At 60.2% G+C, this 13,193-nt stretch overlaps 1 protein-coding gene across 2 annotated transcripts; it reads left to right on the top strand.

Annotated features, from left to right (window-relative positions):
- The first annotated feature begins 4,145 nt into the window (after nucleotides 1–4,145).
- On the top strand, nucleotides 4,146–12,930 carry IRX4 (iroquois homeobox 4). Of its 2 annotated transcripts, none has more exons than XM_079781727.1 (6): nucleotides 4,146–4,293; nucleotides 8,188–8,329; nucleotides 8,842–9,093; nucleotides 9,884–9,999; nucleotides 10,756–11,084; nucleotides 11,542–12,930. In XM_079781727.1, exons 2-6 carry the CDS (start codon nucleotides 8,285–8,287, stop codon nucleotides 12,366–12,368), a joined length of 1,569 nt encoding a protein of 522 aa, XP_079637853.1. In that variant the 5' UTR covers nucleotides 4,146–4,293; nucleotides 8,188–8,284; the 3' UTR covers nucleotides 12,369–12,930. The 2 variants fall into 2 exon arrangements, with proteins under 2 accessions (XP_079637853.1, XP_079637852.1); XM_079781726.1 differs by lacking the exon at nucleotides 4,146–4,293 and adding an exon at nucleotides 4,690–5,966.
- The last annotated feature ends 263 nt before the right edge of the window (nucleotides 12,931–13,193 follow it).

Here is a 13,193-nt window from a genome sequence, read left to right as displayed (position 1 = left end):
CATTTCCAGGATAGCTTCGGATGGCCTCACACCCTCCTGCATCACCCCTCCCAGGGGACACACCAGCATGCACAGGACAGCTAAGTGCAAGTGCGAGTCAGACCCTCCACTGCAGACAATGGAACACTAAGTGGCCAATGTTAGTCACAATCCCCAATATGTCCCTTCTGGAGCCCTGGCTGAGCAGAGTTCCCCACAGAGTTCCAGAAACCCGACCCATCACAATGCCAACTTGCCAAGGGCCACTCAGCCTGAGAACAGGTGCCCCGTGGGTAGGCGAGGGTCCAAACCAATGGCCAGCATCACATGTGTGCCTCTCCCATCCCCAATTTATCTCATTTACTTACTGACCTGTGAAGATGCCATCTGGTAGCTTGTCACCTTCTACTTGTACAATGTTTCTTACTCTTGTCCAATTGTAGGAGAAGGACGCATGTGAGAGAGGTCAGGGAGCGGGACCCTGGGCTTCAGCGAATATATTCTTTGTGCAAATTCTAAGCCCGACACCCGGAGAGAGTCCTAGGTTGAGGACCCCTCCCTCATCAGCTGTTTAATATTTCTGAGGTCCCTTATATGAATACCAGCTCTTGCATTTAGAATACCTGTTTACATTTTTTTTTCTGATTTTCCTTTCTAAAACTATGTCAGGAAATTCAAAAGGATATTCAAACTAAAGAGCAATGGTATGTACTATTACCTTTCTCTACAATGTAAAATAACTCCATCTCATTTGGATGGCTTTTCTAGCCAGGATGATTGTGACCTGAGGCTGTGCTGGGTAAACATTTCCAGTTTAAATGTACAGACTACAGACTTTGTCTGAATTAGCAATCTTTCACTTCTAATAATGAAAACCTCCCTAAAATCATTGGCGCATTTCAGTGTTATAGACATGACGCTGTAGTTATTCCTAAACTAAGGAGAAAGAGAAAAAGGGTCTAACCCTTGCTCACTCAGCCTCCTTCCAACCTCATGAGGACCAAACAGCAGGAAATAAAAATGAGACCAGATCTCTGAGGCTCCCTGCTCCTCAAGCCACTCGAGATCACCAGGTGCAGCGAGAGCAAGCAACTCGGACCCGTGGCCAGGCCACACGTCACTGTCTCTGCTTTGAAAAAGAAACCTTCTTTTGGTAATTCCAGTTTGGCATTGCACTACAAAGGGGGAAAGGACGGGGGCGGGTGGGGGGGGGCGGCGGGGAAGCCCTCTGGAGCCCCAGGGCCAGCGGGGCTAAGCGATTGGGGACCACACAAAAGCCAGGAGCCGCAGGGTAAGATGCACCCTTAGACCTTGGCCCTGAAACCCTGCTCCGTTGCTTATCAGGCCAAGGAGCCCTTTTCAAAGGTGGACCCTTCCAAGGACAAGGGTATCTTTGGGACTCCAGAGCCAGTGGTGTTATAAAGCTGTCTTCACTCAGGACCGGTTCCTACACCCTCCTCCTTGACCTGGGTAAGAGCGTCTTGCCCCTCCTGGGTCCCAGGAGTGGGGAGAATGAGTCTGAGGGCCCCTTGGCCACAGCAAGCACAGGGCAGTGTCAGAGCCGGCCCCGTAAGCTCCAGCACAGCAGTTTCAACCAGCAGATGCCTCTGCATGTTGCAGCAAAGTCCAGGCCAAGGGGAGGTGCAGCAGCATGGCCAGGCCCTAGGGCACGGAGACTCTTGTTTCAGATTGCACTCCGTGGCTCTGCCAGCAGGAGAAACAAAGGAGAGACTGAGAGAAGATGGATCCATCAGAGAGCAATACTTGACCAGAGGTGGGAACACACCTGGGAAGGGGGAGGGCTGTTGGCCGGTCACCGCACAGGGCCCATGCCTGGGAGGACTGCTGTCCTCTGGAGGTGGCCGTAGATGCAGTCTCTCTTTCTGGAATAACCACTCACCGATGCCAAAGAGGGACTTTCCCTGCCAGGCCCCCTCGCCAAGACCTGGGTATTTCCATCCTTTCCTCAGAGCGGCAGCCTGGGAGGCCTGGGATGCAGCTGGAAGGATGAGGCAAGTCCCCTGGCCCAGAGTCCAGGGCAGAGGGGCAGAGTATGGCTGCCGATGCTTCCAGTCACATGGCCTAGGGTCCAGGGCAAGATCAAGCCTTTGGGGGTGTCATTGAAGGAGAGGCCTGCCTCCCAAGGAAGGGCAAGAGAGCCCCCATGACACCTGGCTATTGGGTTGTGGACCGTCTGGAGGAAGGGAGCCTTGCAGGCTGCTACTGCCCTGGGCTCCTTTCTCCACCTGCCTGCGGTCTGCTGTTGTTGAGAGGCCTGAGTGAAGTTGCAGTTTATCTCCAAATCAAGGTTGTAAAGCACAAACTGCCCTGCTTATCTTCAACTATGAAAAGAATCTAAGTTCCAGGTGAGCTCTGCAGGGAGAGAGGGTCAAGCTTGTCCCTGTTGGCCCCGGGGCCCTGCCAGGAGCATCCTGCAGGGCCTGAAGGAGGAGGACACGGAAGGGGAGCTGAGCAGCAGGATCAGAACCTAAGCCAGGCCCTCCCATCCCAGGGTCCAAGGGGCCTTCCCTCCACTTCCTTCCAGGCAGAATAAAATGAGCCCCCCACCCACTGAAGGCACCCCCTCCCAACACCCCTTCCATCAGCCCAGAGAGTTGACCCGTGGGCTACCCTGGCATGCACTTCTGGGTGGATGCCGATGGGTCTGTAGCCCAGAGGAAGCCCACCCTTGTGTTTCCAGAGACCGAAGCTGTGTTCTTCCCAGAGAAGCCCCCAGAAACTCTGGGCTCTGTACAGGGCAGCAAGCAGGGGCAGCTGGCTCTCCACTTCCCCTGCCCCGCCCACGGAAAAACTGCAGGGATGGGCGAGGCCTGGAGGCAAACACCCTCCCAGCCTGCTTTTGGGGAAGTAAGCAGACAAGCATTGCCTTTCCAGTGTTTTCAGATAGCTTTCAGGGGGAAAAAAGGTGGGGGGGCGGTGGAGACAGCAAGTAACTTTTCAGACAATGATCCATGACAACAAACCTCAAATGTCATTACACCACCACAAATTATGAGCAGAAAGTTTGTGGTTCTTTGAAGTGAAATGATGGGAGGGTGGGAAGGGAAGGGTGACCAGGGCAAGGGGTTCTTGGCTGGCAGAGTGAGGGTCAGGGAGGCATGGACCTGGACCCCAGGACACTGCCTTCCCTCCTGGACACTGCCACAGGCTGTCTATATTTGGAAGTGTTCCCAGGCCAGAGGTCCAGTCCAATGGGGCTCCAGACAGTCCTGGAAAGTCCCCATGTCAGGCCTCCCAGTCTTGGGCTTCTGTTACCTTGGTAACACCCACACCTAGGCTTTTTAGAACTGCCCAGCCTGCTGCCCCAAGAGCCCAGTGGGTGGAGACCAGTATGAACACCACCAAGAGAAGCTAGGCTCCCTTAATGCGATGAGGTTGATGGAGAGGGGAGGAGGGGGACAGGGAAGAAAGGAAGGGCCTGAGAACCAAGACACCCAGCCTATTCGCCTATTCCGAGGAGAAGCAGACCACCGGAGCCTCAACCTGACCTCCAGGGCCGGATGCCAAGTCAAGGGGGGACTCTGGGGACCTGGGACCCAGAAGGAGCAGTGCTGTCTGTGGGGCGTGGCTCCTCTGTCTGGCAACCCCAGGCCTGACAACCGGGGCACCAGGACCAGCCTCCTAAGGGTCCCTGAGGAGCCCAAGGCCCCCTGGAGCCATACAGCGGGCAGAGCCTTTGGCCAAATCAAGGCGGCGCGCCTTCCTGCTGTGCTGTTAAGCTCGGTGTCCTCTCTGAGCCCGGTGTCCCTGCCACCCCACGCCCCAGGGCGCCCTCATCCCAGCTCCTACGCCCCAAGTACCCAGAGCGCAGGCCTGGCGGAGGGGAAAGTTGGCAAGTGCGCGGCGCCCGCGGGGGAAAGCGTTAATGGGCGGCCGGGTGGGAGCAGCTCGCTCGCTCGCTCGCCCACGTCACACCGGTGCGGGCTCGGCTGACGACCGCGGCGCCTGGGGACGCTGGCGCGCTCTGCTCGCCAGGTGCTCCGCCTGGAAATGTCTCCATTAGTTGTCGCCTGCTCCCCGCCGGAGCGCGCGCGCCGAGCGGCGGCGCAGAGCCCTGGCGGGCCGCCGGTAGTGGCCCGGCGCCACCGCAGGTAGGCGAGGTCCCGCGCCCGCGCCCGCCCCCGCCCGGGGCTCCGAGACCCCTCCCCCCTAACGGGAGGCGGAGGCTCCGCGCGGTCGCCGAGGGGCGCGGGCGGCGGCGACGGTGGCGAACTCCCGGTGCATCCCGGGCTGCGCGCTGCTCCCCGCGGGCCCAGCGCCTGAGCGGCGCGGGCGGGCGCGTCCCCAGCGCAGGTAGGGAATGGGCTCGGCCGCACAAACTTTGTGAGAATCGCTTCTGCGCTGGAGGGCACAAAGTTTGCTGCCTACCGGTGGGGTCTCTGGAGGCCGCCGCGTTCGCTGCAAGTTGCAAAAACGGGGTGCCGGGGGACGGCGCGGGGCGCGGGGGCCAGCGCGGGCCAGCGGGGCCTGAGCTTGGACACCCGGACTGCGCGCCTTCCTGCCTCGGGCGGCGCCCAGCGGGGGCGCGGCGGGGGCGCGGCAAGAGAGCCGGAGGGAGCCGCCTGGAATGGAGGGCGTTTCGGGGAGGAGAATTCAATGTGTGCGCCTGCAGCTCGCTCCACTGGCTTTGTGGGGAGACCCCAGAGGACTAGCTGCGAAGAAGTGACCTGCCAGCCTCGAGGTTCGCGGGTGTGGCGCCATCGGCATCCAGAACGCCTCTTAGCCCCTCACACCGCCCGGGTGTCCAGGAGCAGTGGGCGGGCACAGGCGCCCCAAGCCTAGGCCCTAAGCCTCAGAAAAGAAGGCCCTTGCCTAGCGCGGCGTGCTCCCGCTCCGCCCTCTCCTAGGGTCAACTTTGCTGGACTAGAGTCCTCCGCTACCCGTGCGGGCGGGACCGGGTGGCTTCTGGAAGACTCAGGAACGGAGAGTGTCTGGGCTCACCTGATGGCGGGGGCGAAAGTCCCACCCGGAGCGGGAGAAGGTCAGGGCGGGGCCTGTCTCCCCAGAGGCCCTCCAAGGTTCTGACAGCAGGCAACAACCCAGGGCGAGAGCGACCAGCAGGCCTTTTAACTTTTGGGACTAATCGGCCTCAGGCCCCCTCATCTTCGGCTCCTTGGGAATACAGCAGGCCAGTGCGGGCACCTCACCCAAGCCTAGCTGCTGCCCTGACCCTGTGGTACTGCGGGTTTCCAGTGGGTTCTGCTCGGGGTGTATTTAGAACCCGGGGTCTCTGGAGGGACACGGGCTCAGCACTCCCCGTCTATGCAGGTGCACTTAGTTGATACGTGAGGTGCTGAGGCTCCTGTTCTGTCTGCTCTTGGAGGGGAACCCAGGTGCCTCATCTCAAGGTTTGGCCTTTTAGTAAAGGGCACTTGATAGTTATTCCGGTATTATCTGTGGGACAAACATGGCCGAGGAAGTACACCCGTTTGGGCAGGCGGACCCCAGGCAGGACACAGGTTGTCAGCGGGGGGTGCCCACTGACCCTGCCTCCAGAATTGGTTTTCGGGGCCTGGGTGAGCAGCCAACAGCACCAAGCTTCCCCAAACGGGGTGTCTGAGCCTGGGCAGGGCAGGAAGTGAGGATCCGTGTTCAGAGGCCTGGGAAAGTGGAGCGGGTGAGCTGGGTTTCAGGATCAGGAAGATGGTCTCCAGCCCTTGAGAGGCCAGAGGGACTGGGAGCGTCTGTTTTACACACTGACCCTGGAAAGGAAAACAGTGCAGTGATAGTCAAAGAAGGCCCCCAGAGCCTCTGACGGGGGGGGTTTGTGCCTGCCCGGCTTTCAGAGTGAGCACGCAGCTCAGAAGACAAATGGCCGGTGTTCAGGGGCGCTGTTTTCAGCTGGCCGAGTCTGGGCGAAGGAACTGTGGATGTCGGGTCTGGATATGCGGCAGGCACTGGCGGTGGGGACGGCTTGGTGGCTTACTCCCCAGCCCGCTGAGTGTTCACAATGGGCCTGGGAATAGGTGAGGAAAGGATGCTGAATGCACCTTTGCATCGGGATGGGATTCCTGCTCCCTGAGCCCTCATCCACCCTTGCCTGGTGCCCCTTCCTACAACCGGGACTCATTACCAGGAGAGAGCGAAGTTGTTTGTAAACAATAAATAATGGAAAGTAGGAGGACTTCCAGCAAAAGCCTGAGCAGAAGCCGGAAAACTGGAAGGAGTTGGGAGGAGGGATGATGGGGGAAGGGAGGAGTGGAGTAGGAAGACGGAGCGAGATTGAGAGATTTATTTCTGCCAAGAAGCCCCGGTGGCTAGTTTCTTATTATTTACAGGAAGGTGATATTAGCAATTCAGGTGAGAAAGAAATAAACACGGCTGCCACGAAATCAATACAGAATTCAAAAAACAATTATTAATGTCATTTGACTCGTGTTCTTTATATATCTCTTCCGGCTACAGACGTTAAACTGTCTGAATAATTTGCATGGAGCGGCTATTCATTATTGCCAATGTTGTTCCTTTGCAAGCAGCTCGGACGTGGCCGGCTGCAATCCAACGCGATCGGAGAACTCGTATTTTCATCTGTAAATTAAAGCAATTACGCAGCAGATATTATATGATGCGTACTGTGGTCTCCAGATAGTCATCAATCACCTTCAACCGAGCTGTCAGAGGAGGCAGATTTCGTTTCTGGAAGCCAGGCTTGCAGCTGGGGAGAGAGTGAGAACGTCATCATTAATTAGAGGGTGACCCTGGGGCAATTCACAGGTCTGAACCCAGGAATCTTTCCCAGCAAGTCTGCACAGCGCCGCCGCGCGCGCTCCCTCCGGCCGAGTGCGGGCAGCCGAGCGGGCCGAGAGTGCTGGGGGCCAGCCTGGCCCCGGAGGGCGCAGCACACCAGGCGGGGAGCGAGTTCAGGGTGGCCGGAAGCCGCCCCCTTGCCGCCTGCTTGCTGGCCTCCGCTTTGCAAGGTCCGGGGGCCAGAACTGGCTGTGGAAATCCTGGGGTGGGCACTCGGCCCTTCCCCGGACCTGTCGCTGTGCTCCAGGCACGGAGCTACGCAAAGCGGGCTGGGAAGGGCGCCTCTGCCTAACGCCCAGCGCCCCCTCCAGCGCGCCTACCCACCAAGGTCCCCGGAGGAGCGAGGGCAACGGGAGGACCCCAAAGCAGTCTCTGAGCCTACTCTCCGAGCGCGCAGGACTTTGGACAGTCCTGGGTTTCGCCGGGAGGGGATGGGGAGGCTCAGGGACAGCGGCCCGCTGGGGGAGTGGGGGAAGGGGAAGGGAAAGGCGGGCCTGGCACCCGGCGAGGACTCTCAGGAGGAGGGGGCTAGAGGGGGGAGGGGCCGTTCCCTAGGGACACAGCGGCGCAGGGTGGCAAGCCCGCAGCCCTCGGGCCCCAGCCCTGCAGTGGCGTACTCTGGGGAAGGCCCCAGGCCCCACACACGAGAGGGCATTTTGACCTCCAGATGCGGACACTATTGCAGTCACATCTGATTCTGGAACTCCCGGAGTGGGGTTCGAACTGGTGGGAGCCAAGTGGCGGACTCCCGGTTAACAATAGTCGGGCCCGCGCCGCCGATGCACGCCCGGCCCGGCCCGCGGAGCTGCGGGCTGTCCACCTGGAGGGGCGCGGAGAGCCGAGGCCAGGCGACCGCCTGCGCCCGCGCGGGGCTCATTTTAACTGTTGATTACATCTTCATGAAGACTCACTCGTGTGTCCCTCATACGTCTCATTTGTAATTGAGACTAATGATTACAGTGGTGCGGGGAGGAGCAGCTGCTCATTAATTAATTTCTAATTAAAAGTGCCTCCCGTCCTCGGTGACTAAGGAGAAACGCTGTTCTTCGCGTTGATCTCGACTCCTCGGATGAAATTCATTTGCTAAAGCGTGTTGGCCCCTCCGCGTGCCCCGCCCGGCCGTGCCGCGGCCCAGTGACCCGCGGGTCTGCGGCCAGGCCGGGTTGCGGAGTGGGCTGACGTCAGAGCCTCCGCCGCTTAAAGCCGCGCACATCTGACTTGACGGGTTCGCGAGACTGGTTGTTTGGTTTTTTTTTTCCTTTTTGCAAAATATGTATTTGTGTCGCCGCTGCGAGGCCAGTCGGTCCCAAAGTCCCCTCGAGGCTCTGGATTGCGAAGCTAAAAGGATCGAGGCTGCCGCCGCGGCTCACTCTCCAACCGGGTTAGAAAAGTTTGCGGAGCGTGTGGATGAACTAACCGGCTCTCCTGCTTCGCCCCCAGCGCCTAGGAGCCGGCGGCCGGGGAGCAGTGGCCGCACCGCCCCGGTCCCCGCGCAGGACCCCGCCAGCCCACCTGCCGGCCCCGGGCCGCGCTCACCATGTCCTACCCGCAGTTTGGTTACCCCTACTCCTCGGCACCCCAGGTAAGGAGGCCCCCGCGAGGCTAGAAACACTGGCTGGCTGGCAGTCCAGCGATCGAATGTCGCTTCCCAGTGAGCAGGGCCTGTGCCACGTGCCCTTAGTGCCCAGCCCTGGGGAGAACAGGGGTACTGAGACATGCCAACGGGTGGGGGCCCCAGTTCCCGCTTAATTTGACCTTCACCCCCCGCCAACCCCCCTCCCCGGTTCTGAGGCTGCACCTTAGGGCACCCAAGGCACCCAGTAGAGAAGTGGCACAGGAGGGCGTGCCCGGCCTTGGAACCCCCTCAGGGAGAATATGAGCACCCCTGGGCAGGATTGGCTGGGACCCACGTGGCTGGACGGGGACTGGGGTGCGCACGGGAAGGGGCTTGCGGTCTGGCGTGGACCCTATAGAACCAGAGGACATGGGCAAGGCATTCTGGGCGGGGCGGGGCGGGGCGGGGCGGATGGAGACCCAGGGCCCCAGCCTTGCACCTGGTGGCCCACCCTTCCCTGCGGCCCCTCTCTCCCCCAGTTCCTGATGACCCCCAACTCCCTGAGCACGTGCTGCGAATCAGGTGGCCGCACGCTGGCCGACTCCGGGCCTGCCGCCTCGGCCCAGGCACCCGTGTACTGCCCGGTCTATGAGAGCCGGCTGCTGGCAACCGCGCGCCATGAGCTCAACTCCGCCGCAGCGCTGGGCGTCTATGGGGGCCCCTACGGCGGCTCGCAGGGCTATGGCAACTACGTGACCTACGGATCCGAGGCCTCTGCCTTCTACTCGCTGGTAAGGGCGGAGAGGGTGTATCTCCAGCCTTCCCCGCCACGTCACGCCCCCTACCCCTCGATTTGATTTGCCAACCTCACTTTCCCAACTCGGGAGGAAGGGGCGCGAGGCCCCAGGCCCCGGGCTGTAGGGGGTGGGAGAAGCGCCTCCAGGCCCGGTCCCTGGGAACATCACCAGCTCCGCCCCCACTTCACCCCCTGTTGGGGCGACCAGGCAGGTGGGCTGCTGTATGTAATGTACTGATTGTTCACGGATCACTATTAAGTTCTGATGCGATGTCTGGTTCTGTGGGAGCGGGCTCTCCCCTCCCCCTCCCGCTGCTTTCCTCCCTCCACAGCTCCCCCACCCCCTCACTCCTCCGGGCCTCCCTCTACCTCTCCTTTCCTCCAAGCGCCCCCCCCCCCGCCCCAATACACACACACACTCAAGCCTCCCTTCCCCTCCTTCTCTGGCACCTCTCCCAGTCCCCTGGGCTCCTCTCCATTTCTCTCCTCCTTTTCCTCCCTCTTTATTTCCCGCCCCTCCCTCACCCTCCTCTCTCCTGCTGCCCTCACCCTTCTCCCCACCTCCTCCCGGCAGTCTCACCCTCCTGTCTCCAGTTCCTCTGCACTTATTCCCTAGTCCCTCCAACAACACCCCTCCCCCAGCAGTCTTCTCATCGCTGCCTAGACCCTAGGGACAGTCTGGGGAAGGGAGCGAAGCTTGCAGGAGCCAGGGGCCTAGGGGAGGAGCTCGAAATGGGTGGCGCCCGGGAAGGAAGCCGCGACCCTAGGCTGCTGGGCTCCCACAGAACAGCTTCGACTCCAAGGACGCGCCAGGATCTGCGCATGCGGGCCTCGCGCCCGCCGCCGCCGCCGCCGCCTACTACCCCTACGAGCCGGCGCTGGGCCAGTACGCTTATGACAGGTGAGGGGCCGACCCTCTTCACCCTACCCGGGCCCTGGCGCTCCAATCAGCCATCACACCCACCCCCACCCCAAGCATCGCAGGGCCTCTCTGAAAGGTGGGGAGGCCAGACCAGCAGCATTCCTCTCTTAGGTCTTACTGAGCTGACCAGGCCTTGGTCCCAGCCTGTCTGGCCAGGATTGAAAGAGTCTCCAGTCTCCCGCCTGCCACCCCGCTCCCCAAGCTGTCTAGACTCCCAAAGTCCTCGCTGCGCTGTGGTTTGGGGGAGTCTCATCTTGCTGCCCAGGCCTGGGATGCCTTCCTTTGCCCCAAGAAGTGCAACCCAACCCACCGCCCCTAGGTGGGAACCTGAGGGGGCAAGTCCTCTCCTACTAGCAGACAACACGCCCATCTTTCCAGGGGAGACAATTACGTGTGCAGAAAGGTCATGCACTCTCCCCAGGGGCGCTGAAGACCAGTTCTGCCCGTGGGCGTTACATAGTCTGATTTGAAGATATATATGAGTAGCGACAGACACCTGGCTAGGCCTTGTTCTTGGCCCCATTCGCCACCTCCCTGGCTCAGGAAGGAGCCCAGGCTCCATGTGAGTTTAATCAAATATAAACATTCTCTTTGCACTTTGGCCCAAAACAGCAGCCCCCCGCGGGCAGCGGCGCAGGTCAGGACGTGGGTGCAACCCAGGTCTTACCACCATAAACACACACCCTCGACTAGGACTGAAAGCCTCCTGACCCCCATTGCGTCCCTTGTCTCCAGGTACGGCACCATGGACAGCGGCACACGGCGCAAGAACGCCACGCGGGAGACCACCAGCACGCTCAAGGCCTGGCTGCAGGAGCACCGCAAAAACCCCTACCCCACCAAGGGCGAGAAGATCATGCTGGCCATCATCACCAAGATGACCCTCACGCAGGTCTCCACGTGGTTCGCCAACGCGCGCCGGCGCCTCAAGAAGGAGAACAAGATGACATGGCCACCCAGGAACAAGTGCACGGATGAGAAACGGCCCTATGGGGAGGGAGAGGAGGAAGAGGGGGGAGAAGAGGACCCCCGGGAGGAGCCCCTCAAGAGCACTAAGAGTGAAGGTGGGTAGAAGCTGGTGATGCTGGGGGAGTGGGGGACTCTCTGGGCCTTCTCTGTGGGTTCTAAGACAGCTAAAGGCATGGAGCCCCTGGGGAGGTGGGGGTAGAGGAGTGGGGAGGGGTGCCTGGGCAGCAAATGAATGAACTGACCCAAGTAGGGCGTGTTGCGGGCTGTGGTGGTGAGCCAGGAGTATGTTTGAAGAAATCCAGCATTACATTTAAAACATTAGACACCCCTCCACCATTGACTTGAGGCTGAAATACAGTCACAGGTGTTGCCTGTTTGGGGTCTGGGCGCCTCTGGAGAAGAGAAGTAGGAATTAAGGCCTAGCTGCTTTTCCTAGCCCCAGGGCCAGGCCCCACAAACATAGGCACATAGTTAGGGAGGAGAAGGAGATGGGAGCCTGATTAACCCACCATCCTCTCTCCCACTACTGACTACTCTCTCTCTCCTGGGCAGAGCCCCTCGGCAAAGAGGAGAAGGATCTTGAGCTCAGCGACTTGGAGGACTTCGACCCGCTGGAGGCAGAGCCCCAGGAGTGCGAGTTGAAACCTCCCTTCCCGCCCCTGGAAGGTGGCCTGGAACGCATCCCCGCCACGCCTGACCGTCCCAGTGTCCCTGGAAAAGAGACCTCGGGCACCCACCGGATGCCCCTAGCCACCGATGGCGGGTCCGCCCTGGACCAGGACCTGGAGAGGGCCCGGAGCTGCCTCCAGAGTGTGGTGGCGGGGCCGGAACAGCAACCGGGTGCCGGCGGCGGCCCGCAGGCCTTCGAGGCCAAGCTGGGCTTTGTGCCAGCGGGGGCAACTGCGGCCCTGGAGGTCAAACCACGCATCTGGTCCCTGGCACACACGGCTACTGCAGCCGCCGCCACCAACCTGAGTCAGACTGAGTTTCCCTCGTGCATGCTCAAGCGCCAAGGGCCTGCCGCCCCTGCGGCCGTCTCTCTAGCGCCCCCCTTGTCCTCACCTGCAGCCCCGTCCCCGGCCGGCGCCCTGGACAGGCACCAGGACTCCCCGGTAACCAGTCTCAGAAACTGGGTGGATGGAGTCTTCCACGACCCCATCCTCAGGCACAGCACTTTGAACCAGGCTTGGGCCACCGCCAAGGGTGCCCTCCTAGACCCGGGGCCCCTGGGCCGCTCGCTAGGGGCCGGCGCCAACGTGCTGACGTCACCCCTGGCCCGCACCTTCCCTCCTGCCGCCCCCCAGGATTCCCCTGTGGCGGGCTCCACCAAGGAGCTGCTGGCCCTGCCCAAAGCTGGTGGGAAGCCCTTCTGCGCTTAACTCCGAGGGACCACAGGGCCCAAGAGGGAAGCTCGCGCGTCAAAGACTCTTTTTCTAACAAGTTTCCAAAGCTAGGCGAGAGCGCAGCGATGCTCAGGCCGCCCACCCACCCTGGAGGGAGGATCTGAACTCTGTCTCCAGGAACCATGGACAAACCCCAAGATCTGTCTCGCCAGGTCCACCGACCACCCTGGCCATTCCCAAACTCGGGGGCTGGGGACCGGTGGGATGCGGCTGCGCCCAGAGCAGAAAGCAGCCACCCTGAAGCATAAAGTTTACGTCCAAAAGTTTACATGGAGAAGCCGGTTTAGTTCCGAGGCTTTGTTTGTGTTCTGGGTGTGAGGCATGCCGGTGCCCTGTCTGAGGACCCCTCAGCCTGTTGACCTTCTGCTTTCATCCTCAGCACATAATTCTCACCCGAAACACTTCCCCGAATTTACACTATTGCACACTCTTAACTTGATAAAATTATGTTTTTTAAATGTATGTCCACACCAGTAATTGCCTGCTTCAGAGGCTGATATAACAAAACCAATAAAACCGAGTGGTGATGTTTGCATTGCAAAATGAACACAGTGCCCAGATAGAGATTTGAGAACTTGTTGCTGGACAGGTGCTGATCACCAAGGGGAGGAGTCGGGGAGGGTACTGACCCAGAGACCCCAGGAAGTTGCTTGCAGAGCATAAGACAGGGTTTGGTAAAGCTATTTAAAAAAAAAAAAATAGAAGTATATGAAATGATAGAGACCCAAAACTTTTAAACTCTTCCCACCCCCACCCCCATTACCAAGCTCCTGAATTTTGAGTGGGTGGGCGTTACTTTGG

The sequence above is a fragment of the Cnephaeus nilssonii genome (assembly GCF_951640355.1).
Source record: "Cnephaeus nilssonii genome assembly, chromosome: 2".
In the NCBI taxonomy this organism is placed as follows: Eukaryota; Metazoa; Chordata; class Mammalia; order Chiroptera; family Vespertilionidae; genus Cnephaeus; species Cnephaeus nilssonii.
The sequence above is the reverse complement of the archived record's forward strand: the minus strand, read 5'-3'. Positions and strand labels throughout refer to the sequence as shown.

Coding starts and splice junctions, on each gene's coding strand:
- IRX4 (XM_079781727.1), top strand. CDS start 8,285: ATGTCCTACCCGCAGTTTGGTTACCCCTACTCCTCGGCACCCCAG. Junction 9,094..9,883: donor CCTCTGCCTTCTACTCGCTG/GTAAGGGCGGAG, acceptor GGGCTCCCACAG/AACAGCTTCGACTCCAAGGA. Junction 10,000..10,755: donor GGCCAGTACGCTTATGACAG/GTGAGGGGCCGA, acceptor CCTTGTCTCCAG/GTACGGCACCATGGACAGCG.